General features: G+C 39.0%; 3 protein-coding genes across 4 annotated transcripts; 1 reads left to right on the top strand and 2 right to left on the bottom strand.

Moving 5' to 3' along the window:
• Positions 1-5,355: 5,355 nt before the first annotated feature.
• On the bottom strand, positions 5,356-20,663 carry LOC140949237 (uncharacterized). 2 transcript variants are annotated; one of them, XM_073398466.1, is made up of 8 exons: positions 20,425-20,663; positions 18,878-19,182; positions 14,944-16,755; positions 13,889-14,577; positions 11,872-11,902; positions 10,901-10,950; positions 9,289-9,360; positions 5,356-8,126 (listed from the first exon to the last, which is right to left on the bottom strand). In XM_073398466.1, coding segments are annotated over exons 1-8 (3,195 nt in total). In that variant the 5' UTR covers positions 20,427-20,663; the 3' UTR covers positions 5,356-7,892. The 2 variants fall into 2 exon arrangements, with proteins under 2 accessions (XP_073254567.1, XP_073254566.1); XM_073398465.1 differs by lacking the exon at positions 20,425-20,663 and adding an exon at positions 19,468-19,661.
• Positions 20,664-22,421: 1,758 nt separating this feature from the next.
• LOC140949241 (thioredoxin domain-containing protein 9-like) lies at positions 22,422-24,572 on the bottom strand. Its single transcript, XM_073398469.1, has one exon. The coding sequence runs from the start codon at positions 24,492-24,494 to the stop codon at positions 23,826-23,828; it is 669 nt and encodes a 222-aa protein (XP_073254570.1). The 5' UTR covers positions 24,495-24,572; the 3' UTR covers positions 22,422-23,825.
• A 144-nt stretch (positions 24,573-24,716) lies between these two features.
• LOC140949240 (tRNA methyltransferase 10 homolog A-like) lies at positions 24,717-26,109 on the top strand. The gene has a single exon (XM_073398468.1). It carries the CDS (start codon positions 24,788-24,790, stop codon positions 25,694-25,696), a length of 909 nt encoding a protein of 302 aa, XP_073254569.1. The 5' UTR covers positions 24,717-24,787; the 3' UTR covers positions 25,697-26,109.
• Positions 26,110-27,448: the final 1,339 nt, after the last annotated feature.

Genomic DNA, 27,448 nt, shown 5'->3' with positions numbered 1-27,448 from the left:
TTTAGGGCTCTTTTCAGACTCTACCGGGCAGGGGCACCCAACGGCAACTTTCGGGGAAATATCTGTTCGGAAGACGATTTGAGAACTAGAATTTTCGGAACATTTGTTGTATAATTTCTTGCTTGCCTGCCACTCCTAGGATTTTCGAACATCTACAAAATGGTACAATTACCCATTTAAATCGGATATTTACCCTAAAAAAGGCCACCTAGAATTTTCGGGAGCCTTTTCCTGGCTGAAATTTTCGAAAAGGTAAGTTTTGATCCCTATAATTCTCGGATCACTAGACTTTCAGCTAGGAAATCCGAACAGATGAGAAGTTTTTAGGGGATAAAAATATGCCTATATCTACCCTTTAAATACTAAAATACGTTCAACAACGCTATGTTAAGTGGTTTTGAACTATATCCTCGTTGGGTGCCCCTGACCGGGTGGCTCTTGCGCCGGCACCAAACCCTTGCCGGATTGGGTTTCTCTTCACACATAAGAACGGTGATTTCGTCGCGATTTCTCATCGAGCAAAGCTGTCCCACACCGATCTCGAAAGTGGACAGTCACATTTCGGATCATGAGTTCTGAGCCATATGCACTTAAGGAGACCCACTAAGTAAAATGAAGGCAAATTCACATGCAAAACTGGTAATTGTCTACTAATTATTCACTTCATATTTTAATTTTCAACAACCCCCAAATCCAATATTTTCCCATTTTCCCAAAATTTTAAACATCCCCCTTCCTGAATTTAATACATTAAAAACATCCGAAAAATCATCAAAAATTTCATAAATAATTAGTCTAGATGTATAAGAAAAAGAGTGGAAATCAACGAAAAATAATGCTTTTAACCCTTTTAGCCCTAAGAGTGATCAGCGTCAAATTTCTCCATGCAATTTCACTGCTTTATAAAAACAGAGTGGTCATGAGAATTAAGGACATGACCACACAAGATGAATGTAATTGACACTTCAACAAATTCTCCTCACTATTTCTATTGAAAACGGATAGGGATAACAAATGAGAATGTGAATTTTGATGTTAGGGTTCGGGTTAACCGTACTGCCTCCTTAAGTACACTGTGGATAAGTATTTGGACGGTGGCGGAAGTGAATAAGTAGGAACGAGGACAGGAACCCAATATGACGGAGCTGCAGATTCAGAAGTGAGGATTAAGCGTATCAAACCCTCTCTGCCAACCACTGTAGCACATTATTTGATGTGCCGTAAGCGACTTGTTCCTGTCCCGTGCCGTCATTAGGGACCTTAAGATCCGAAGACGGCGACGGCTGAGAAAACGTCGCTGAAAAAGTGAGTTCGTGTTCTTTCAATCTTCATCGTGATTACTCCAAGTCACTAACTTTTTCAAATGTAGGCGAACCATCCTAAAGTTGAATTCCTAAGAACTATAGCCAAGTGCAGAAAGAGAGAGGAAATTTCGTCGTCGCTTGTGTACTTCCTCTGTACAACTTGAAATTAGGCGTTTTCACGTCGTAGTCGTGCAGTGACGAGAAAGAAATGTACAAAAAAACGTGATGCACGTGCAAAGGTTATTGAACCTATGGCTTTTTTGACGTTCTCGTTGCCGGCGCCGTCGTCGGATCTTAAGGTTCCCATAGTTCATATTATACCGTGTCTACACGAAAAAGCTTTACGGTATAGCGTAGACATAGATAACCTTAGACAACGACATGAGGACACAAGTCAGGCCAGAAAGAGGTTGCAGGGTTTGGGCGGCCACTTCTCTCTTTTTTAAAAAATGTTTTGTCTAAAAAGCGTTACCTGTTGACTTTCTAACCACAGTGAAAAATTTTATTCACAATGCAAGCTTCGATCCACCTCATATGAGGCAACAAGGGGAGCGAAAGCGAAAGCGAAAGAAAGCCTTTCACTCGTCCGGCAAACCTCTGCTTAAGTCTACGTATGTTGATCGTGCAGGAGGATATCGGCTTTCAGCGCAAGACTTTTAATTTCTTGTTTACAGGAAGTGTAATATGTGGTGCCGATACCAGCCTTACATCGTGTAACAAGGAGGGAGCAAGGACCCTGCTATTAGAGTCAATCTAGCTACCACTGTGCTACTTTTGGAAAAATAACGTTTGGGTCGCCGGATGCCGAATTCCCAGGGGGTCCCGTCCGTCCTGCAGGGCAACAACAACTCATAACACATTTAAAATGCTATACTTACATTGACGTCCATTTTGTCCTTTTTATAATCCTGAACGATAAAGAAAATTAATTTGTCATATAAGATGCCCACACCTTGCAAAGTATGAATGTTCCTTGACAGCTCTTGACTAAGAGAGCACTTTACCACTCGATAAAAGTTTTCAACTCAGCTTGCCAGGCGTCTCTTGAACTGAGGAACACATCTAAAAAAGATTTTTAGTCTTTTTTATTTTGAACTTACAAATCAAGGAAAAACAAACGTTTTGCATAATATTTGCTGCAAGGACAATGTTATCGGGCAAATTATCGACAATTTCTTCCGTTACTTTGTTGACATCCCTTTGTATTGTGATGGAAATGGCTTCTCTGCAGTGATATCATAATGCCATGGTTACAATGGCCTTCTCGATTTTATAAGTGTTCTTTTGTAGCTGTACTTTGATATTGTTACATTGAGTTTCCTTAGGAACAATATATAAACACTGCAATAAAAAGGGTTCAGTTTAAAGGCTTTTAGCTTCTAAATAATCCCGGGTAAATAATGTTCTGGTGCCAATATGTTCTAATGTTTAATAAACAATTAAAACCTATACATTAGTTTTTCATGAAATAACTAAGCTGGTACGCGCGTTCTGATTGGTTAAAAACTAACAAAGCTTGTAAATCACTTGCCTTAGGATCGTGATTGACAAGCTTTTCTCGTGTTCTCCCAATATCCCGCGTGGGTTAAATACATATTTAAAAACTAAGCTTCATAGCAGAACCCAGCGCATTAAGATTAAAGACTTTTTTTCTCATATTTCTGAAGTCATACAAAAACAATCAGTTGTACAACGATTACGACATAAAACCATCACTTACAGCATGTTTCCTTGTCGACTAATATCATGTTAATATGCTATGCAATTTGCTAAAACAACAAAGAAATTCAAAACTCCTAACAGAGCTTAAAGACTTTTTCCTTTGAAGAAGACATTTCCCAGCTGACAGCATAGCAAGGTTGGTCGCTTGGCAAACTGAACATTCTGGCAAGGCGTGAACTGCTGAATGGTCATGCTGTACAAACACCTTGATGTCCCAATATCGTCGACCAAAAATAATGAAAATATGGGCTTCCCAACGTTGCTGTCTAACACTGAACACTGGAGCCTCATCCTGCCTCATTGATTATTATTCTTTAAGTTCATCTAAACGTGCCAACAGAGTAGACCATCAACTGCTGGACAGCGATGTTTGAAAGGCATTTGAAAGTCCTACAGCTTTTTACTGGAGAACCACTGAACGATGGCAGTGTTTGCAGGGCAGAAAACGTCCAACGCTGGTTACTAACAACTACTGGATGGAGTTTTCGTGCACTTAAAGATCTCAGCTCTGTGAACTAAAAGCGGACTTGTGGCAACCTTGGAAACGCATTTTAACATCTTGACACTGTTGAACATCAACAAGTGACTATTGGAAGCCTATTTAAACTTTCCAGCAACAACTTCTGTAGGGCTTTGTTGGAAAACCGGGCATCCAAACTTCCTAACATTTTTGGGTTCTGAACGTGTGGATGACGCTAAATTAAACGCTTAACTTCTAAATGGCAATGTTGGAAACGTGTCTAAACGTCCCATTACTACTGTTGAACAACTTATGGACGGCAACTTGTCAGATCCGCTTCTAAACGTACCGGCATTGTTGACCATCGACTTATGGATGGCAATGTCAGAAGCACATCTAACTGTCCCGGCATTGCCATCAAGTTCTGGATGGTTATGTCGGTAGCACATCTATTCGTCCCGCCATTGTTAGCCATCCACGTCTGAATGGCATTGTTGGAAATGCGTGTAAACGTCCCAAATACTGTTGCACAACAACTTGAAGACGACAACTTGTCAGATACGCATCTAAACGTACCGGCATTGTTGACCATCGACTTATGAATGGCAATGCCAGAAGCACATCTACTTGTCCTAGCATTGTTAGCCTTCAAATTCTGGATAGCAATGTTGGAAACGCGTCTAAACGTCCCAGCATTGTTGGTAATCAACTGCTACATGGCAATATTGCAAACGCGTTTAAAACGTCCCAGCATTGTTGGTAATCAACTGCTACATGGCAATATTGGAAACGCGTTTAAACGTCCCAGCAGTGTTGGCCATCAACTGCTACATGGCAATTTTGGAAACGCGTTTAAACGTTCCAGCATTGTTGGCAATCAACTGCTACATGGCAATATTGGAAACGCGTTTAACGTCCCAGCAGTGTTGGCCATCAACTGGTACATGGCAATATTGGAAACGCGTTTAACGTCCCAACAGTGTTGGCCATCAACTACTACATGGCAATTTTGGAAACGCGTCTAAACGTCCCAGCATTGTTAGCCATCAACTCCTGGATGGCAATGTTGAAAACGCGTCTAAGAAATCCCAAATATTGTTGAACAACAACCTGTGGACGGCAACTTGTCAGATGTACATCTAAACGTACCACATTGTTGGCCATCAAAGTCGGGATGGCAATGTTGGAAACGGGTCTAAGAAATCCCAAATTTGTTGAACAACCTGTGGACGGCAACTTGTCAGATGCACGTCTAAACGTACCAGCATTGTTGGCCATCAAAGTCTGGATGGCAATGTTGGAAACGCGTCTAAGAAATCCCAAATATTGTTGAACAACAACCTGTGGACGGCAACTTGTCAGATGTACATCTAAACGTCCCAGCATTGTTAGCCATCAACTCCTGGATGGCAATGTTGAAAACGCGTCTAAGAAATCCCAAATATTGTTGAACAACAACCTGTGGACGGCAACTTGTCAGATGTACATCTAAACGTACCAGCATTGTTGGCCATCAAAGTCTTGATGGCAATGTTGGAAGCACGTCTAAGAAATCCCAAATATTGTTGAACAACAACCTGTGGACGGCAACTTGTCAGATGCACGTCTAAACGTACCAGCATTGTTGGCCATCAAAGTCTGGATGGCAATGTTGGAAACGGGTCTAAGCGTCCCAAATCCTGTTGACCAACAATCCATGGATGGCAAATTGTCAGACGCACATCTAAACGTACCAACATTGTTGGTCATCGACTTACCAATGGCAAAGTCAGGCTTATGCACTCAACACTGATGTCCAACAAAAACTTACACTTTCATCAAATTGTTGGTGTTGAAGAATATTTTCTGTTGTAAATGAAGACAACAATGTAAAAGCTCTTCCTCTTTATTAAGTTACTTATTTACAATTTATATAAATCTCTCTTATTCGCTTCTAACATCAAAAGCATTTTGCACAATAACTCTCTGACTCTTTGGGATAAAACAATGAATTTTGTTATAAGTCTCGATGTCGACGTAAGAATATGTTTCCCTAAACCAACGATGGTTGTGACACAGAGAAGTTGCGAGAAATGTCTCAAACAGAACCGATTTTATACCCATTCTACTGTCTCAAGATAAACCTTTACAGGTTCAGCAACGTCTGGATACCCCTATCACTCCCAAGGCAAAATGATGGCTTAGGGGAGGGTTAGATGGGCAGTTTCCCAGAAACGTATAATGATCCCAAAAGATTCGCCATATTTCCAAATTCCATTGAAAAACCAATAGTAGTACTAACTCTACCATGTGAAAGTACAGCTGAAGAGAATTGATTTAACCCTTTAAGCCCCATTATCCACATAAAAATTCTCCAAACTGATCTCCATACATTTCCTTACAGAATTAGTTGAGAGAAGTTGATAATAGATCAAGGCATTTTCTCTTGCGTGATCATTTTATCAATTCTCATAACTTATCTTATGAAAGTGTATGGATATTGTTAGGAGAAAATTGATCTTGGTCACTATTGGGACTTAAAGGGTTAAATGGTTACACCACAGGATTTCATCCACAAAATCACAAGTTAGAACAACATACTAAATAAATAGTACCATGTGAAAGTACTGCTAAAGAGGTTTCATTTGAATGGTTTCACCATAGGATCTCACTAGCAGATTTGGAAGTTAGCACCACCTTACAAGACTCCCATCATTCACTGTGTGAGTGAGAGGGATAATGTCCCGGGGAGACCCCCATATAAAAGTGATGGGGATGCCCGTGCGAAAATATAAATTAACCCCTAAGGGAGACCAATGCAGGTGTGGCTCAAGCTCTAACTGACTTCCAGGGGACATTTCTGTGTGGTCAGTGTTAGGGCATTTTTGTAAGTTTCTTTGTGCACAGTACTAAGCGATACCTGAATGTGCAAATATAGTGCCCCTTCCATCCCACACGCCCTAAGGAAGACCAAAATCTGCAATTTACACCCCAAAGCGAGAGGACGAGCATCCCCGTCACTTTAATATGGGTGTCCCCCCCCCCGGGGGGATAATGTATCACAACCATAAGAAATAAGCGCCAGGTTAGGGAATCATCTCAAAAAATCACTTTAACCATTAATAAGTTCAGTATTTTTCTTCCACGAGTCATAACTTGGTGAACTCTCAATAAATGGAGAAGAAAGAAGGCAACATGTCTTTCCTGTTTAAAAAAACGTTATCGTAACAGGAACTGTCCAGTTGAGCTCAATAAGACAGCTGAATAAAAAGACTAGCCACATGTATTCACGGGGTTGGTATTGAATTTAAGTAAATATATTCACCAACAAACGCGAGATGGTTTTGTTAACATTTGAACGCACAAAGGGATAATTAGAGGGCCTTTCCTTTTAAAGGCTAACTCTATCAATTTTCAAATAACACTTGGCATCTTAAATATCAACTCTGATAGGCAAAGCACCAAAAGGTGCCTACAGGGAATATAATGAAATAAAAGTACTGTAGAAGCCAGGGACCTTTACCCTTAAACGGCAACCTTAACAGATATCAAAAAAGATAAACTAAATGTAATGGGCTCAGCTGATATTATTACTATTATTAGGCCAATTTTAAATTCATAGTGGTTCAGAGACCTGAAACAAATACGAATGAATCATTTAACCCTGAACCTAAACGTGATTCCTCAGAGCCACTAACAATGTTATCCCTTTCACTGCCACAAGTGGCCAAAGTCAAAATTCCACAAAATTTCCAAATTTCATTTTGCACAATTCTGAAAAACAAATGTCACCATGTGACAGAACCGCCAAAGAGGTTTCTCATTTGAATGGTAACACCGCAGGATTTTGTCCACAAACTCAAAAGTAGAACTACATACTAAATAAATAGCACCATGTGAAAGTACTGCTGAAGAGGTGCCATTTGAATGGTCACACCACGGAATTTTGTCCCTAGACACAAAAGTTAGAAAAAAATACTAAATTAAAACACCCTCCAAAGAGGTTTTATTTCAATGGTCACAGTGCAGGATTCTGTCCACAAAAGTAGACTTGCCACAAGTTGACTGCATGAGTGCCAAAGACGCAAGGGACGCTAACAAAGCGAGCAAAAGCAAGCGAGCAATGCAAGTCGGAAACAGGCTTTGAGATAATAAAAACGTTAGAACCAGCTTAGGAGTCTGGCAGTGAAAGGGTTAACACATCAAAATCAGCCTATTCAACTCACCGTTTATCTTTGCATAAAAGCGTTTTTCACTGGTATTTTAAGTCAAACTACACATTAATTTGCCATGTAAATTTTGACCAAAAACAATGTCCCTGGCTTAAACGTTTTCCACACATTTCTCATGGTAATTAGGAGGTGAATAAAGGACTTCACCTTCATATGAACCCTGGCCTAGTAGAAATAGAGGTTTGAGTTACAATCTTAACTACTATTCACGTTATGCTGTCGCAGGATGCTCCTGAAATTTAAACCATCACTATTGCTTTCATCAGAGGATCGACTGTTAGCTTCATTGGAAGTCAGGGAAGGGAACGTTAGCTCAGTAGGGGTTGCTTTGCTGCTGTTTTCTCCAACAATTTCCTTTGTAAGATCTTGGAATTTCTTGACAAAGTCAACACTGTTTTCATCCATCATTACTTGCAAGGCTGTCTCCGCCTGTAAAAGAACATAAAATAAAAGGTTACCAGCTTTACAAATTTACCAATATTTGGTTAAGTAAAGTTCTTCCCTGCTATTCTTCAATCTTTGATAACCCTTCCAACACTAGTGTTAGTTTATACAGGGGGGCAAAACGAATGGCCATCTTTCCATGATACAATGCTAAAGCAACATAAACAAGTTAAAGGTACATTAAAGAGTTATTGATAGCGTTACACTTACAATGCCATAGTCTTTCTGTACGACATGTAGAGGGCTCAAAATTATTTTTGCACGGTGGCTGGACACAATGACTGGCTTAAGAAATGTTTGCTCAGCCAAGTCTCGTTTCTGACCAGTCAAAATACTGGGGAAAAAAATTTCACTTATCCTTATTTTAATTTTCTATTTGTGAATGTGATTGTATTTTTACAAAGAGACAAAATCTAAGATTTACAGGTAAGGATTTGGCTGTTTTTTCTTCCAAGAATGAGAGTGTGAGTGACCAGTCAACATGACTGGTAAGTGAAGTTTTTGGCCGTTCATTTCATTGCTCTGAACAGACATTGGCTGCTGACCAGCCATTATTTTGAGCCCAGATGTGTATTCTTGTATTTGTCTGTATGGGATGTCCCATCAGTGGAAGGTTTAACTATGCTGTGCAAGCAACTTGCACTACGACCAAATTGCTTTAGCCCAAAAATTAAAAAAAAAAGCTTTCATAAACCTTGGGTGGTTGTATGAACAGGGTTTCACTTTAGCAAAAAGCACTAAGAGCGAAAAAGCTTGTTATCCTAGGTCCGATCTTGTTTACAAAACATTTTGTTTGATTGTCCAAGCTATTCTTCAAAAAGAGATGTTAATTGTCTAAAATAGAGGCTAAAAGCCCAATAACTTGACAGAGCTTTAATACCATGCTAAAGTGGAGGATAGATCAAACATCAAAAACAGCAAGTTTCCTTGTTTCACATCAGCTGTTCAGAGAAAAAGCCTGTTGCTATTTAAGCAATAGGAAATATTTTCTGTGTTTGCATAGCCTGATATAAACACGAGAGTGGTTGGGAGAATTCGAGACAGATATACAAACCCGAGACGAAGTAACTGTCGAGACATGTCTATATTATTAGTTGGTTTACCAAAAGCTGAAAATTCAACTATTAATTCAGGACACCAAACTTACATCTAGCAGGTGATGAGTACTGATCAAAGGGTCTTGAGATGGGTCCTTGAATGAACTTACTCCATTTGTCTCCTGTAGACAACAACAAAGAATGATTTCAGCATGATTAGCATAACAAAAGCCAAAAAATAATCATAGTCATGACTAAGAATATCAGGGCTGTCAATAAGGGTCAGTAGCCAGCCAAAACTGCCGGCTACTTCATATCCTTCTACCATAACTGCTAACAAAAAATAAGCACCATCGAATAAAATTGTAAAGCATCTGTTGCCCATTTTTGAATGACATTGAACATATATTTAACCCATTCGCTCCTGGAGATTTTGCCGAAAAACGCGTTTTGAAGCTAGTCAAGTGGTTTTCTGGTCACTGTCGTGCTATAAAGAGCTAAAACTTACCACAAACCGGTCTACAGGTCGTACACTTGGCGGCCTTCTGATCCAGATGCAAAATATCAGCTTGCGAAGTTCGGGCATGCGCAGAAAGCAAAATTTCGACATAGTTTTTGGGTTTAAAAGTGACACAGCAGTCTTGACTTTTACTTTTCGCTTTCTCTCCTCCCTTCTTTTTTCGCTTTTCTTGCCTCATTTTTTTTTTCTCTTGCTGGGCATTTAGTAGGCTTCATTTTGGTGGGAAGAGTTTTTAGGAAAGCTTTTAGGATCTTAGGATTAGGTGAAAGGAAAGGTAGGTGGGTAATGGAACAAGATTTTCATGGAGATTTTCAGGTCCTTGTCACGTGGTTTTTTGCTTCTTTCTCCGGTGTCCTTGACTGAATTGTGGTCATTCTGGTATGGTTTGAAAGATCTCTTCACTCTGCACAAGGTACCGAAGAAAGTTGTCCTTGACCGTTAAAACTGATGACGTCACAAAGGGTAGAAAGGACCTGGATCCGCACGGGCGGTTACGGGCGGTTCAGGGGCGAATGGGTTAAACAGGTTTAGATCTGTGAAATGTTCTAACCGTGCGATGTTGTGGAACGCCTGGGACATTTTGACAGTGTCGTTCCCAGTCTTGTATTCGTGTGTGTATTCTGATGAAACAACATGGTGTCTGCAGGGGAAAATACCTCTTGTAGACTCCTGGAAATGGCATTTCCGAGACTAAATTTCAAAATGTCCCTAGATGCCTTGGCCCTCAGGAGCTTGTGGCTTTGGTGTGACTTCCAAAGCTGCCTACTATTCATTGTCAGCCTACTACTTAAAAACTTTTAGACAGCCTGAGAATATTATGACACAATCAAGCTGCAGATGAAAGCGAGGTGACTCTCAGTCACAGTTAGATGTATTTGATCAACCCAATTTCACTTTTTATTACATGTACCACCACCACTACCAGCACTTATAGGTAACCTGTTAACCCTTTCATTCCTAATTACAGGGCGACTACTGTATCTGGGGCCACTAAGACAGCTGACCAATCGGATTACAGGAAAATAATAATACATTCCAAGAAAGTTGGTTATTGGTCAATCAGCATCAATCAGCCTGATGGGTCACCTGGCTTGTGTGCAGACTTACTGTGTGTTCCTTTGGCATCAGGACATTTGTTTTTAGAATCAATAGAGAGCTTATTTATAGGTAAGTTCGGTAGAAGATACTACCATTCTTCTTACCTCAAAGCAAACTGACTTGTCTTCTTTTCTTGGTGATGTGCTTAATTTGTCTTTTGGAACAAATGTCATGAGAAAAAAAATCAGTAAGAAACATTCATCATTTTTATTGAACAAGAAACTAGTAAGCTCTGTAGTGTGGTTACTGCTTTCAAAATACAGAACAATTTCCTTGCTGAAAGAGGCCTCTTTTCCCTGGTATTAGGCAAACAGGAAGAAAAGAGAAGTACTGGTTCAGCCTACAAGCAACTGCGGAACATGCTCAACAAAGTCCATTTGAGCCTACGGCAAATGAAAGATCTCTTTCTTTTTCATCTGCTGAATACCTGGGAAAAGAGGTCTCTGCCAGGAAGGAATAGAGTAATATCTAAATTATGTGTAACTTGTATTAATTTGATCCCAGTAAAACTAAAAACGAAGTGTAGAAAAATGTATCTCTTTTAACATTACCAGTGTAATCAACTTTAATTTAAAAAAAAAACAGAAGAAAAACATTTCAAATGCAAATCAGTTTAAGAGCTATTACAATTCACCATTTCAATGAAATTTTGAAGTCAACATGTTCATGCTGACCCATGTATATGCACAACATTTTGGAAGAAGTAAAGAAGAGCTCACAAGAAAGCTTGTTTGCTGACTATTGGAAAACTGTCAGCCAACAACTGGCCTGCTGTAGGCCCACTATTGGCTAACTGATGTCCAACAAGCTGCAACAGTGGAATGGCAGTTGATTACTTAAAAGACAACAGCAGACAAACATTTCTGGCTCACTCTGGATATATTGTTAACTGTCTCTTAGATTATCTTCAGACTTAACAGACTTGTTGGCTTCATGAATACTGTTGGCCAACAAGTTTTTAGACAATTTTCAGACATTACAGACTTGTTGGCTACATGAACAATGTTGGCAAACACGTTTTTGGGAGCTGTTCTTCACTTTAACCCAACACATATTTTGAGACAACATTTCTTACCTAATAGGCTGCCTATAGAAAAGTTTGAGGGCTGTATAACAAAGAGAAAAAATAGCATAAAGAAATAAATAATATGAAATAGGAAGTAAAAAAAAGTTAGAATTGAAACTGTTTTAAATACTACACACTGTAAAATATTATTGGATTGAATGTTATAATCTTCCAAAAATGTAGATGTATGTTCTTAAGTTCTGACATATATCAGAAAAAAGCTTAATTTTCAGAAGACAAAAATCTTGTACCAGAATATTTTAAGCCATATTGCATTTTTTTTACACTTTTCAAGTTGGAGTTCTAAAAATGTAATAAGTTATATGAAATAACTCCAAAGAAAAGGTTCTTATGGGAGCCCAAGAAAATAAATTTTAAATTTCACAGGAATTTAGAAAACACAGGTAAAATCGTGTGAAAGGTTTGAACCTAGGAGTCATTTCAAAAGTAGGTTGAGTTTGATTGTCCGAGTGAACGTTGTCCTGAATAGGACTGTTGTTGTTGACAGTGACTGACGTTTCGACAACCTGTGCGGTAGTCATCTTCAGTGTCAAAGTGAGTTGTATCATGTCAGTTGATGGTATTGTACTCTGATTATTGGTCTGATTGGTCAATTACATTGCAATGTTATTGGTCATCAGTAATTGGTGCATTGCGATCCATCTATTGTCACAGTTAAATTAGTCAAATTGTTAGTCAAATTGTCAGTTCTCCTGTCGTTCTCTCGTAGTTAGTTATGCTAAGGTAAAATCGTCATGCGTTAGATTTCATTTTGTAAAATTTGAAGCTTTTGAAGTTTGTTATCCCATAAGAACTTTTCTTTGGAGTTATTTCATAACTTATTACATAAACCCTTTAAGCTCCAATATCCAAATATTAATTCTCCAAACCAATCTCCATACATTTCCTTATATTAGTTGAGAGAATTTGTTTGAAGATCAAACAAAGTTCATTATAAGTCTATTCTAATAAGACTTTAAGGCTTGAACTGTTTGCTCCACCAACTTCTCTACATTTTTCAGTTGACCGGTCTTAAATTGATAGTTAATTATTGCATAAGACATAGAGCACTTTAAGTAAATAACCTTTAAATTCTCTGAGCTATGATTTATATTGTCTTGGACAACAGAAAAGCATAAAAAAACTCTTTCCAGGCCACTACCTTCAAAGTTGAAGAAAATTCAAGGACTTTTCAAAGACTTGCACAGAAATTTAAGGACTTTTCAAGGAAAAATGGAATTCAAGGACTTTTCAAGGACTTCCCCTAAAATTCAAGGACTTTTCAAGACTATGCAAACCCTGTCAAAGCATTTTCTGTCACCTGATCAATGTATTAATTCGTGCAACATTTCCTCTTTATTGCGTATTGACATCGTTAGAAGAATATTCTTTTTGGTCACTCATGGGACTTTAGGGTTAATAGCCCTCGAAAAAGTAAGAAGGAATGCAATATGATTGGAATCATTCTGGTCAAAGATTTTTGTCCAGTAAAAATTAAAATTACTCAATTTTGTAATGGATTCGATCTTAACCAGTTTCCAATAAATGTAGAACAAATAGTAAATATTATGTGCATGACCCAAATACTTTGGTTTCTTATCTTCTTCCTTGCCCTACAGGTCATTACAGTCAACTACCTTTATAGCGGACACTCTTGGGACATTGAGTTAGTGTCCTCATTAGCGATAGTCTATAATAACAGGAGTTTTTTTCAGTCAAATGGGCATAATAAATTTTTCTGCCACGGATTTAGCTGCTGTCCGTATTATCAGGGTGTTCATTGTAGAGAGGTGTCTGCAAGGTGAAAGTTAACTGTTGAATCTATTTTTGCCTAATAATATCAAATTAAGAGGTTGTAAGAGTTAGGGAAGTTAAAGATCACCAAAGATACTAAGTGTGTTGTTTAAACAGATGCTTTATACATTGTAAGTACTGTTTAAGGAAAGCAGGAAGAGCGATGCATAGAAAACCCATGTTCATGTGAAGGCTTTGAGGACTAAAATTGCCACTACAACTACTGTAATACCTCTCCATTGAGCCACTGTGGAGTGATTGAGGATGACAACAATGAAGACACTGGTGAAGCCTCTTTATCACGAAGTGCTTCTGGCTGGCTCTGTGAATCTACAATGCTACTTATGGGCTCTGTGATGCTGAAAAACACATCAGAAGCAGTAGAGACTGAACGCTGCCCTCTTTCTGAAACTGGATATAGAATATTTTCCAGTGTTGGACTGGTAATGCTCGAGGAAACACCAACACCAGCAATTCCAGAATTCAGCTCCTCTACATGCACTCCAGAAATGCTTAAAGCTGTGTCTGAGTCCACTGTTTTAATCGGCTGTGCTGTTAAGTCTAGATTTGAAGGTTTTAAATTCAAAAGAGAAGTTAAGTAAGATGAAGTTGAATCTTCATTAAGTCCTGTGATTGCCGTGGTTGTTTCACTGCCATCCAATGCTGTCCCTAGCGCAAGGCCAATGATGGAATCTACAGAATTTGATGTCATAGCAACATTATCAGTTGGTGATTTTGAACTACCCATAAACTGGTCCACAACTTCAAGAAGATCTGTTCCAGTAAATCCTGACATTTCCATATCCAGACTAGCAGAGGTTTCTCTTGAAAAGCCATTCTCTGCTGATGCTCTTCTTGCAGCTGTTTGAGGTGAAGAATTATCTGTTAAGCTTTTACGGTGATCAGAGCAACCTGCTGTTCCTGAAACAAAAGTACTTAAAGTCAAAATACCTCACAATGAATATATATACATGTAAAATACTAAGCTTATAACTTTCCAATTCACTAAACTAAACATTATAAGACACACTTGTGCCCTTTGCAAAGGAAAAAAACTAAATCACCAGTACTTGATGTTTCTTGTGAGTGGGGCAAGAGCAGAATACTTCATGGACCACAATGATGACTGCTTCAAAGCCAGCAAGACATTCTGAAACTGTGTGCTTGGGACACTATCATGCAAATCTACTGTTACACAAAATTATAGCTATTGGCAGTAACTTGTGTTCAAGTAAAAGAGAGAGGTAAAATGAACGAATGACTAAACATATACACAAAAATACACACCTGACTGTGTCTTGGATGACACTGTTGCTTTAGACTGAGATGTCATAGTTACTGATGATGTTTTGACTCCTGCTGCAAGAATGGTACCTACAGTTTGCCCAGGCTGTGGAATAAAAGATACTGCAACTGCTCCAGGCGGAACAGAACTAGGACTAGCAACTGGACGTGGCAGAATATTTCTATGCACATTTGGTCTCTGATGTCGTTTCTGCATCCTGGGTACCTTGGGGCGTGTCTGGAGGTCAGAGAGAACAGTGTCACTTTTTGACGTCAGTGCAGTCGTTGTAACAGCAGATGGTAGAATAAATGGGAGTTTGTGGTTTGTTTTAGTAGTAGGTCCTTTCGCCTTAGACCCTCCCTTTTCTTTCGGGGTAACTTCCTTGTCTGCTAGCTGTGAACTGCTCTTAGCAGATGCAGAGTTGGTAAGTTTTGAAGCTGCCTTAGAAACTCTGCTGCTCTCCTTTGTTTTGGTAAACTCTACTGCTGCCACATCCACAAGCTTTGACAGTGAAACTGCAACTTGTGAAGGTGCAAGATTGTCCTCAATGTCACGCCATGTATACTCCAGCTTTAACTTTGGTGGTCTTCCAAGTTTGCAAAAAATCTCTCCAAATGTAATATTTGCACATGTCTCTGAAGTCCAAAATTTAGGAGGGCCCTTATCAGAAGATTCAGGTTTATCCTCCTTTGGCAATTTGGCAATAGAGTTTGATGTCATTGTGGCACCATTACACATTTCAGAAGATTCTGATTTGTCAGTCTGACTGTTAGTAACAGTTGCACATTGAATTTGTCTCTCTGTAGGGTCACAAGATCTGTTACTTTCTTCAGTTAGTACAGTCTTTTCCTGGAGTTCTGTTGGTAAGATCCCTTGAAAACCAGAATCAGTAGCCCTAGAACATTTTTCTTCTACCAATGAAGATGGTGAATTATTTTGTGTTGTGTCTCCTCCTCTAATGGCATCGGTTGCAGGAACATTTTCAACTAAACACGTTTCAACTGATGACGCTTTGTACAGTGGAGACACTGTCTGTTTTTCGGCGTCTGAGTTGATGTAAAAATCAGGTGGAATAAAAATACACATGTCCAATGGTTCTAGAGTCTTATTAGATACAACACGCCACTTCTTTGACAGAAAATTGAGCATCAAACTTAATGGTTTCTTTGGTGGCATCGTTGTTCGTAACCTTGGGTTCTTAGACAACCTTTGTACTACAGCCCAAGCTGCATGATTATGTGGCAGAAACTCCAGTGTCAACTTATTTGGCAAAGCAAGGGACTGAGACTCACTTTCCTCCTTGCTCTGCCCTGCTGATGTCAGCCGTTTGAGGGCACGACACACAGGTGCTCTGATTTTGAAATTTCGTCCCTTACTGCGAATAGAAATTGTGCCATGACTGAGTAATTCTTCAAGTTTTTTTCCATGTTTGTCATTCCAGCCACAAGTTTTCTTACGTAACTCTCCATAACAAATCAATCCTTTTAATTCAATGACCGTTTTCTTGTGACTGTCATTTTCACTGAGTTGATCTGCTGGAAGATACTTTGTAATCTTATTTAGGGTACGATAATAAAAATGTCGCACTTGATCTTTGTTCTTAATCAGTGCTGGGGGGTCACCCCTTCGCTTGTGCTTTGTTGCGATAAAGTTACAGATCTTGTCAAAATCTTTTCCATACTCGTGTAAAGCCTCAAAAAATGTATCCTTTTCTGCTTTGCCCCACGATTCCCATTGTCTTTTAGGTGGTTTCTTCCTCCTGTTTGCCTGAGGTGATGATGAGTTTGGAACTCCTTCATTAGCACCATTACTGTCTGCAAAGAGTAAGTTAAAACCATTAAATAGTACGATCACTGGTGAAAAGATAATGAATAGTTTTGGTGAACAAGTGAAAAAGGCATGTTTATTTATTTACCAGCTTTAATAGACACAGGTCTGCCCAGAGGGAACGTGCACGAACGGGACTCAGGTCCCATGCAAGGTGCCATCCCTACCCAATCCCACAACCCGTAAAGGTTAGCCACACCACCGTGGTCTACGACCCCTACTCTTTTCGAATAGTGATGTGGGTTCCTTTACGTCCCACAAGAACAAATCAGTGAAAGTGCTGTGAGACGGGACCTGCAATTTTTCGTCCTTATCCGAGAAGACTAGAAAGTCTAACCATTTGCAGATGTCATTACAAAGGCACCACTTTCTCCTCACTTATGTAAAGACCCTGAGTGTTGGTCTGGTCGGGGTTTGAACCTGCGACCTCCCACTTGGCAGACCGGCGCTCTCCCAACTGAGCTAACCAGGCAGCGGTATGTTGTGATAACATGGAAAATTGCAAATCTTACATGGTCAGGTGAGGTGGGTTTTTTCAAAAGGTTAACACTGATCAACAAATATTGAGAAAAGACAGGTTCTTCTTGCAAATGGTATTGTTATCCTTTTCTGTTTTCAAAGTTGCTTGCAAACTTGAGTAACCCACAGGCAGACTATCCAAACAGTTTGAGGCATCGTGATGTCACACATGACATGTGAAATACGGTAAATTTTACTGTATTTCGTAATGCCTGCTGTCAGCTTTTATTAAGTGATCAGGAGAAATGCCTCAATTAAACACAGAAGATTGCAATTCTTGATCCAAAATGTTGATGTAAAGTAAGAAAGATGAATTAAGATTACTTACCATATGATATTAGTGTCGTCTGCTGTGTTTTTTTGGTGTTTTCAGTCGCTTGAAACGACCCCGACTAATACATGTATAATAAAACCTTACGGTTTTATTCAAGGCATCAAAAAATCATAAAATCACATGATTTTATTATGTATTAGTCGCAGGTATCAGTTTCAAGCAACTGAAAATGCAACAAAAATGCAGTAGACAACACTAAAATCATACGGTAAGTAATCTTTATTCATCTTTCTTACCTTACATCAACATTTGGGATCAAAAGGTGCAAACTTGTGTTTAATGTAGCATTTCTCCAGATCACTTAAACCAAGCCGAGAGCGGCCGTTACAAAATACAGTAAATGTATGAGTTCAAATGATGTGTGTGACATCACCATGCCTTGCACAGTTTGGATGGTCCCCCTGTGAGTAACCTAATTATATTTTTTAGGAATGTGATGGTGAATTTTAAGCCTGGTTAATGCACAAGAAAGATGCCAGTCAGTGACATGGGTGGCTCGGAAGAGCTCAGTGGTTAAGCATCTGGACTACTAATAAAAAAGATCATAGGTTGGACTCCTATAAAAAGGGAGTAATAGTGCATTTTTTTTCCCAAGATGCCTGTGTCACTGACTGAAAAAAACATCTTTCTCATTACTTCTATACTATTACATACTGCAGAGATCACATTTATGAAACTTCTGGGAATCATTAGCTGGGCATTGTAAATCATCCATCATGAGACGAGAGAGAGTGGGTTTTCAATAAATTACACTTCATGACAAGCCCTCAAAAGTTACATCTTCCAAAATTTAAATAGCAAAAATTACTGTTTTCAAAAATTCTTAGAAATGTTTGAAATAAAACTGCTCCGTTCTGAAAAAAAAAAAAAAAAAAAAGAATTATTGCTGCCCTTATGGCATTCAATCAAATTCATAAAGAAAGAGAAGCAGAAATTTAGTAAGAAAGAAAAAAATATTTTGTGTGCTAGATTTGCAACGTGTAACACTTCCTACTACACCTACTTCAATCAATAAACAAAAGTCCTTCAAGCACAAAATTTTAACTGCCGTCATGTAATATTTTGAATTATATACGATAAGCGGTAAGAAAATGGAAAAATCTTAAATTTCTTAAAAAAGAAAAACATTTTTCGTACTCAACCAAAAGAGTGATGCACGTTCTCATGTTCTAATGACAATTTTGCATGCAAAGTCAAAATGGCCGTCGCGAAGTGAAAGTTGTTTATGGCCAAAGTAATAATTTTAGGTATCATACCTTGGTTTCCTGCTTTACTTGACGAAGAGTTTGATGATTTTATTCTTTTAGCTGGTCTGGTACTGCTCCTTGTAGCAACACCGACAAAATTATTCGCAGTTTCATGAGCTGTAGCTAAGGTCGAATCCTTTGTTGTATCCGCATGGTCTTCTTGAGGTCGTTTCTTTGAAGCCTGTTTTTGCGAGCGTGTGTCATGCAAAACCTCAGGATCTTTAGCAGAAACTTCCCCTGTCAAATTTCCGACATTTTCGATCTGTTGAGCTGTACTATCTTGCTTGGATGGAGGCAAACCACCGGCAGTCATCCTAGGAGATCGAAAACAGCAAACACAACAATGGCGTCTACAAATGGTGATTCTAGCACTAGATGTCTTTTCTAATATCAATGCCAAACAATTCCTGTCACGAAAACTAGGACATTTGTAAACGGTAAAGCATCTAGAGCCTATTATGGAAAAAACATGTCCGTGGATGAAGGCTTTAAAAGCGGATTGTAAGCAAAAATACAACGAGACAACGCTGTTACTTCACTTCGGTTGAAACACTTTCCAACGAAGCAAAATTGAGAGAGTGCATAGCTTCGAATCTTACCTTCGCCTCGTCCCATAATTTCGACAGCGAGTTTTCATGAGTCTTTCCAATAATTTTGGCAGTCTCAGGTTTAAAACAGATCCTCATAACGGCCTTAAATAAGCGCAATAAAGTATGTTTGTGTCCTTCGCTCCACAAGTAACAAACAAGAAGAGCTGATAATGAAGCAGGCAGGAGGGGCTGACTTTGCAGCTATGATGGTATGCACTTTGTCGCGACAAAATTCTAGTGATTTTTTTTTAATATTTCTGTTTTCTTGTAAGTCATAATATTTCAGTTCATAACAGCTATGAAATTTATTTACGATTGAGAAATATAAAAAAGAAAGAAATTGAGAAGTGTGCAAGAAAATAATTAAGCTTAAGTCAAATTAAGATTCAACCCCAAGAATTGTTCAGCTTGGACTCTGAAATGGCTAAAGCGATTTGTTCCAGGGTTAAGGAAAAATATTACCTCCTCAACGAGAATTTTATAAGCGACAATTTTCAGATATGTATGTTAATCAGTGTTGTGTACCGCATTTTTGGATAAATTCTTATTTCTTAGTGATCTCTCTGGTCAATGACCATTGTTTGAGAAGAGTTCCTGTATTTGATTCTTCAAAACAGAACTGTCCATTTACAAAATAAAATGCTTCCTAAATAAATCAGTTTATTTGATTTAATTTAGAAAAATCTTGGAAAAAGACAATTGGAAAAATAAAGAGTAAGCATAGTAAAAAATATAAGCATATAAGTTATACAGCTCTACTTAGCCATGCACAGCACCCAGTGTAAGATCGAGGTATGCTCACTGGCTACTGCATGCCTCGACAAAATATCCAACCTTTCTAGCAACATGCCAACAAGAAGCACCACGAGAAGTACAATCATGAAGAAAAGAGTTAGGAAAGTAAACTTAAATGAACTTTGTCTTCGAACAGTCTACCAGTAAATGTGTCAACGAAAACATGCTTACATTATATGACCAGCGCGTCCAGGTTGAATATTTCATTCAATTCGTTCGATCGCCCAAGGATCTACGTCTCATAACACACTGCTAGCTATTGATCGGAGCTCAGGCTTTTCGAAAGAGACCATTCAAACCACAGGAGAGGATTCCAAGCATCTACGGTGTAAACAAATGCAGCGAACGTGAAACAAACGGTGAGATAGTGAGTGATATTTGGTTTTGGCGCGAGCCTCTCATCAGTTCAACGCGCGAACAAATGGTGGAAAAATCATATCACGTGACTACTATTGTTTGAGCCGAACAGAGCCCTGGGTGATTTTTAACGTCCCACGCAAAATTTTTAGCGTTCGGGAACCATATGTAATTGTTCCCAAAACAAAACAAAAGAGATCATAGAGAAAATCCGTGATAAGTCAAACCGTGCTTCAGTTTTTTTTCTTTGATACGCACGGTTCTAAAATTTCCCAAAGATAAAACGGAAGAAAGCAAAGACTATCCAAAATACTGGTTGCCCTGTGACAAAACTAAAAAAATGATCACGTGAAGAACTCTCTGGTACGCTTTTGGTTTTGGAAAATTTTGTTAGCACGAACTGAAAGACCAAATAACAATGGGCTCCTGAAATTAGCTAACCTGCAACTTTTCAGCCGAATATCTCAAAAGTAGCCATTGCAATGGCCACCGAAAATTAGAAGGATTTGTATTAGCCTCCCCGCAGATGCCTTTGGGGTTCGTTTGTCACGCAAAATGAATGAATGCGTGACAAACGAACCCCAAAGGACGTCTGCGGGGAGGCTAGATTTGTATGGGGAAAACAACTCTTGCCACCCAGTCTTTCCATACAAATCCTTGATAATTTCGAAATTTTCAAGCTGTTGTAAAATATTTCCTTAAGCATTGCGAGGTTCAAATCTCCTTTTTATTCATAACAGGCAATCGAGCCTGAAAATGCGTAACGGAAAGATTTAACAATATTTAGAAATTTAGGAGGATATTTTGTATGGAAATCCACTCAACCATGACTGGGTGGCAAGAGTTTTTTTTTTTCTCATACAGATCCTCCTAATTTTCAGCGGCCGTTGCAATCGTTACGTTTAACATATACAGCTGAAAATTTACATGTTACTTAGCAGAGGTAAGAAGGAATGAAAAATTCTAATACCGTCGACCTAAAAAGTGGTCACAGTCGCTTATGAGAGGCAGCTGTTTAGGAGAAACAAACTATAAGGCTTTGACTGAGAAAACTTTGGTGTTTTGGATAGGTGGTCGCTTATGGGGGTGGTATCTCACAGGAGGTGGTCGCACATGGAGGTTTGACTAGTCTAATACACAGCAGTTTTTAATGTTGTCACGCTGTGTGATGAAACTAAAGATGGCTGTGTTTGACAGTATGTATGTAGGTTTAAGTCCCATAGTCCCATTTCATTTTCTTGGGAGGCCCATCTGAGTTCAACAGTTCTACAACCATATATGTAAGTAGCCAACTTGTTTGCCCTCAGCGACTTGCGATTCTTGACCAAAATTGATAACTTTGATAGAATTTCTTCCTTCAACGGATTATTGCAGGCTTACAATGCTTTTTTGCTTCCTGATGTGAATTAGGGCAAAAGGGAGGAAACGTAAAACAATAAATTCGACAAATATTGGTCAAAAGATTCAAGGAGTTTTTCAAATATTATACTACTACATGAGAAATTTCTGCAATTTTATTGGTTTAGACAGTGGTATTTCAGCTTAATTTGAAATACCTACATGTGAAAATTACAAACCTTTTGCGGGTAGTAGTATAAACAAATAATAGCATGATTTGTACGTGATATTTGGCATAAATACAACTGATGATATTTCAAAATTGTCTCAAATTTCACTCGCCTATCGGCTCGTGAAATTACGTATAACAATTTTGAAATATCACTCGTGGTATTTATGCCAAATATCACTACAAATCATGCTATTACCTATACAAATATTTTGTAACTGGTGAAGAGACATCAAAACATGTATTTTAAAAAATAAAAAAGCATCATGTTCTTCTCAAAAATTTCTACAGTTGAACTTCCTGTAAGTGACCAACCAAAATGCAGAGATTTAGTGGTCGCTTACTAGTATTGATCCACGTGTCTCTTCTGAGAAGAGAAACCGACAAATCTACTTTTTTTTTTCTTTTTAAGTTGTGATATATGCAGTTTCATGTTGCACTAATCATTTACTAGAGGTTCTAATATTTTTATAGGGCTTTTATTGGGAAACTTTCAGTGTTTTGAATAGGTGGTCCTATATAGAGGTTCAACTGTAGTATGCTGTTGCAAATCCTACATTCTGATTTGCTTATCCACTGGCTATCAATCAGCAGATTCATGGCGAGTTGAGCAAAGCCTGCCTTACACCACTTGACACTTAGCTTGATAAATCACTTAAAAGCCCTCTTACTTTTGCAAAAAATTGTTCTATAGCACATTCTTGATTTTTACCAACTTTGAAAGTTGACTAAGGGATTTGTCTATCAATAATGCATTGACCCTGACCCTGGGGATGTATGCCGGCAAAGCGGAGGATTTGGTGAGTTTTGTTGGCAAATTTTAGCCCAGGAGGGGGGGACTAGATAAATGTTTCACTTTTTTAGCACGATCCCCAGGGCAAGACTCACAGGATTTGTAACGCCGACTAAGCTGCCACCATTTTAAAAATGAACAAATGTTTTCTCTGCAAAGACTGGGTATAAACTGTGGTACACATTCGCTGAACCTTAACCAGGCAAAAATCGGGAGTTTTGCTCGTTTTGAGCTCAAAAAGTGGCTGTTGCACGCTAATTTCTGTCCAGTTTGTTTAAATTGAAAACTATAAACATTTCAGAAATGCTTTTGCCAAAGGAAGTCTTCTTTTGATCAAGTAAAAGTGAGCTGTGTCATAAAATAAAGCCAATTTGAGCCGGAACTGGCCACTAGTGCATCCCGGGGAGGGTGAGAGGGGGGGGGGGGACAATGGTAGCTTTTCTGGAGGAATATTTTTCTTGGGTGGGGGAGGTTAATAAACGTCATTCACTGTCCACTTATAAGTGCGAAACTAAGATTAATCTGCTGGTAGAAATCCTGTGCTCACCATCGTACTGTTTACTGCGGGGAACTGTCATGTAAATATGACAGGGATGCTTGTTGTCTTGAAAAGGGCAAGAAATTGCAGATTTTGATTGTTCAAGATGAGTTTTCCTGTCCTTATTACATGTGAGTCCCCCACCTGGGAAAGGGGAAGGGGGATGGGTACCGTGAACTGTTGGTTCAAATGTTTTCCTTTTGCCTCTCTTCATATTCCTATGATAGACTGTTAAAAAGTTCGCACTCAACTTGGGTTAATTTAAATATGTCTTTGTAGCGAGTATTATGATGATCTATGACGGCATGTCATGCAGTTTAGTCATCATCTTCCGAATCTTCGTCATCATCTAAATCTCTGCGGCTTCTAATGGATTTCTTCAGTATCGTGGTGGTACTTTTCTTGGTGGCTTGATCCGGTCGTACACTGAGATCTCCACTGTAATTTATTACACCAGATTGGGCAATTCTCCATTCCATCATCTCAGTACTGAAATCATCTTTTCCACCCAAATCATCAAAGCCTACAATGCGATCGACAAATTTCCCATCTTTAAACAACTCAATAGTCGGGAGGACACGAACGTCTCGTTTTTGGACCAGGAAACGGCAGCGCTCTGCGTTCACTTTCAGAAATTTTGTCTCGATATGTTTTGGCGCCAAGATGGACAAATGCTTGTCGACGATTTTACAACGAAATGTGCGGTCACGGTAAAAGTGACACACTAGCCTTGGACTGTCCTTTGCTTCAGCAAAGAACTCTTTATCACTGGCAACTTCGTTGTATTGGCCGTGCCCTTTGTGAAGCCACTCCCGTTTCTGTTCTTCGTACTTTTTCAGCTGCTCCAACCGTTTTTCGCGAAGTTCTTCCATTTCATCAGTGGTCATACGATCGAGTTTCTCAAGCTCTGAATCCACTTGCTCCTCCACTACCTTGGTAGCTTGAAGTAAAGTGTTCTGTATGTGTTGCTCAATATTTCCTGCCATTTTTTAGCCGTCGAAGTTACCTTTTGAATGCCAAGAAAGAAAACGTTTGCAGTGTTGTTTCGTTGATTTGTTTCGTGTCGTTTCCAGGCGCCAAAATTTATTCAGAGGTCTCCTGGGAACTAGCATGCCTTCAAAGAATTGTGGTCTATTTCAAAATGGAGGACGAATTTTGATACATATTGCTTTTTCTGTTCAGATTTTAATATTCCCAGATCCGACAGAAAGAAATTCAGTGCACAAAAGTATTGTTGATTTTGCGAGGAGTTATTTTCCTGAGTCGGTTCAAATGAAGCATGGAGAACGCGGCCTGTTCTGAAAAAAACGATCGCGATAGTGAAGCCTCAAGTACAACTGGTACAATGTCCAAGAAACAGAGGAAAAGACTTATGAAGCATCAAATGTTTTTGGAGAAAAGAAAGATTAAAAGGCAGGAAAAGCGAGAGAGAAAAAAGGAAGAAAAGAGGAAATTACGAGAAGAAAGAAAGGCTGACGGAAGTGAGGCGATGACAAATGTGGCTGGTGCATTTCCCAAGAGATTTAAATCAATGGCCTCAAAAGAAGCTTCTTCGCTTTGCATTGCCATAGACTTAAGCTTTGACGATTTGATGAGCGACCGTGATATGATGAAACTTCTAAAACAAGTGCAACGAACTTATTCTGTCAATCGCAGGGCAGAACATCCTGTTCAATTGTACCTCACAAGCTTTGGGGACAAAGTGAAAAGAAAGTTAAACGAAATCAAGTGCAATTATGAGCAATGGGACATTCATATCAAGCCTGAGCCATATAGCGAAGTATTTCCCAAAGAAGACGTGATCTATTTGACTTCAGACTCTCCTAATGTTCTAAGCGAAGTTGATGAATCCAAAGCGTACATTATTGGTGGACTCGTAGATCACAATCACCAGAAAGGCCTCTGCTACAAGCTGGCAATTGAACGGGACATTGCACATGCTCAGTTACCCATCTCCGAGTTTGTCAAACTAAACTCTAGGAAAGTGCTTGTGGTTAATCATGTGTTTGAGATTTTGTTACGTTTCACTGAATCTAAAGACTGGAAAGACGCTTTCTATAAAGTTCTTCCTGCGAGGAAAATTGTGCCAGACAGCAATGAAAACCAGGAAGAGATAGGTGGCAGTGAAGAGTCCAAAAGAGATAGTGAGGAATCGGACATGAACAAAGAGGAAGTAACATGCTCCTAACAGATAAACCGAGATGAACAAAATGAAACTTAATGTGAATCTGGTTAATAACAGAGTAGTATGGTTGTGTTTGAGTTCCAGAGTAACTGAATTGCTCAGACAATTTTATTGTAATGATCCCCCTGGAACAAAGCTTTTCTGCAGACATGCACTATTTGTATGGTAGAGTCAAGAATTACATTTCAGGTTCGCCTCTTACCTCCCTTTCACATTCAGAAAAATCAAGATCCAACTTTCCTAAAGCATTTCATAACCGTATTATTGTAATTTGGGCAATTGTGCTCTTAAAACAGGCTAGCCTGAATTTCAGCCACCTCCTCGGCCAGCTCAGTCACTCAGCCCCTCTCTCCCTGAGTGACTTAGTGGGCAGAGAAGGCTACTAAAATTCAGGCTTAATTCATGCCTTATGACATCAGTTAATACGGCCATCGTAAAAGGAAACAGTTGATAATGTAGATTTAAACTTACTCTTACTATACGAGTTAAATGGCTCAGTTTGGTAAAATTAACCCATTCACCACTGGAGATTTTGCCAAAAAACACGTTTTGAAGCTAGTCGAGTGGTTTTCTGGTCACCGTGGTGCTATTAGAGAGATTAAGATTCTCGTTTATACCAAACGGCAATCACCAGATTCGAGTTGAGACTTTCTCAGAATAGAAAATAAGCAGATAAAAACTGTCCAGAACAATTCTTATGTATAAAACTGGCGTGAAACTACTTATTTTTTTAGTTGAAGTAATAAACAGTTAAGGACAATTAAGGGAAAAACTTGGTAACGTGGTAAAAATTCACATTTGCCATTTGGCATTAACGTGAATCTCAATCTCTCTATTAAGAGCTAAAACTTACAACAAAGTTGTTTACGGGTCATACGCTTTGCAGCCTTTGGATCTAGAAGTTCAGCCATGCACAGGAAGCAAAATGTTGAGATAGTTTTTGGGTTTAAAGGTGGCACAGCAGTCTTGACTTTTACTTTTCGCTTCCTCTCCTCCCCCTTTTTTTTCTCTTTTCTTGCTTCGTTTTTTTCTGTTGCTGGGCATTTGGTAGGCTTCATTTTGGTGGGAAAGGTTTTTACGAGAGCTAGATCTTAGGATTAGATGAAAGGAAAGGTAGGTGGGTAGAGGAACAAGATTTTCATGGAAATTTTCAGGTTAATGTTACATGCCTGGTTTTTTGCCTTTTCCTATGGTACCCTTGACTGAATTGTGCTCATTCTGGTATAGTTTTAAAGAGATCTCTTCACTCTGCACAAGTTAGCAGACAAAGTTGTCCTTGACCATTAAAACTGATGATGTCACAAGCAATAGAAAGCATGTGGGCTGGCACAGCAGTGATGGGGGGCTCAGGGGCGAATGGCAGGGGCGGATCCAGGATTTTTTTTAGGAGGGGGTGCACTCGTCTCTTGCTCTACTTCAACACCAATAAACCACATGGTTTTTTTTTGCAGAATACCAGTTGCATTAGAAAACCGCAGGTTATTATAAAAATCGCTATTACAATATCTTAAATGATTACTTGTCTCATGAGTTGTCTACTAGAACATAGAAGATGCTTGGCTTTCATCATTCCACATGACACAACGGCCATTTTCACATTACAGATGAATTGTCCATCTCCAACAAAAGTCCTCAAAGTGCATCTGGATAGATAGTCTGCTACACAGCCATTAAATGGCTTGTGCTGTCATGCAGTGCTCCTCACCACAAATTGAACATTACATGACGACACAAAGAACAGCTGTGTAGCAGACT

Source organism: Porites lutea, chromosome 9 (assembly GCF_958299795.1).
Source record: "Porites lutea chromosome 9, jaPorLute2.1, whole genome shotgun sequence".
Lineage (NCBI taxonomy): Eukaryota > Metazoa > Cnidaria > Anthozoa > Scleractinia > Poritidae > Porites > Porites lutea.
The sequence above is the reverse complement of the archived record's forward strand: the minus strand, read 5'-3'. Positions and strand labels throughout refer to the sequence as shown.

What these genes read in the sequence shown, in the direction of transcription:
- LOC140949237 (XM_073398465.1), bottom strand. Translation starts at nt 19,505, where the DNA reads ATGAAAACTCGCTGTCGAAATTATGGGACGAGGCGAAG. An exon ending in GTCATCCAAGACACAGTCAG is followed by an intron (nt 14,578 to 14,943) that starts GTGTGTATTTTT and finishes CTTTTGTTTCAG; the next exon opens with GAACAGCAGGTTGCTCTGAT. An exon ending in TTCTATAGGCAGCCTATTAG is followed by an intron (nt 10,951 to 11,871) that starts GTAAGAAATGTT and finishes TTGTTCCAAAAG; the next exon opens with ACAAATTAAGCACATCACCA.
- LOC140949240 (XM_073398468.1), top strand. Translation starts at nt 24,788, where the DNA reads ATGGAGAACGCGGCCTGTTCTGAAAAAAACGATCGCGATAGTGAAGCC.
- LOC140949241 (XM_073398469.1), bottom strand. Translation starts at nt 24,494, where the DNA reads ATGGCAGGAAATATTGAGCAACACATACAGAACACTTTACTTCAAGCT.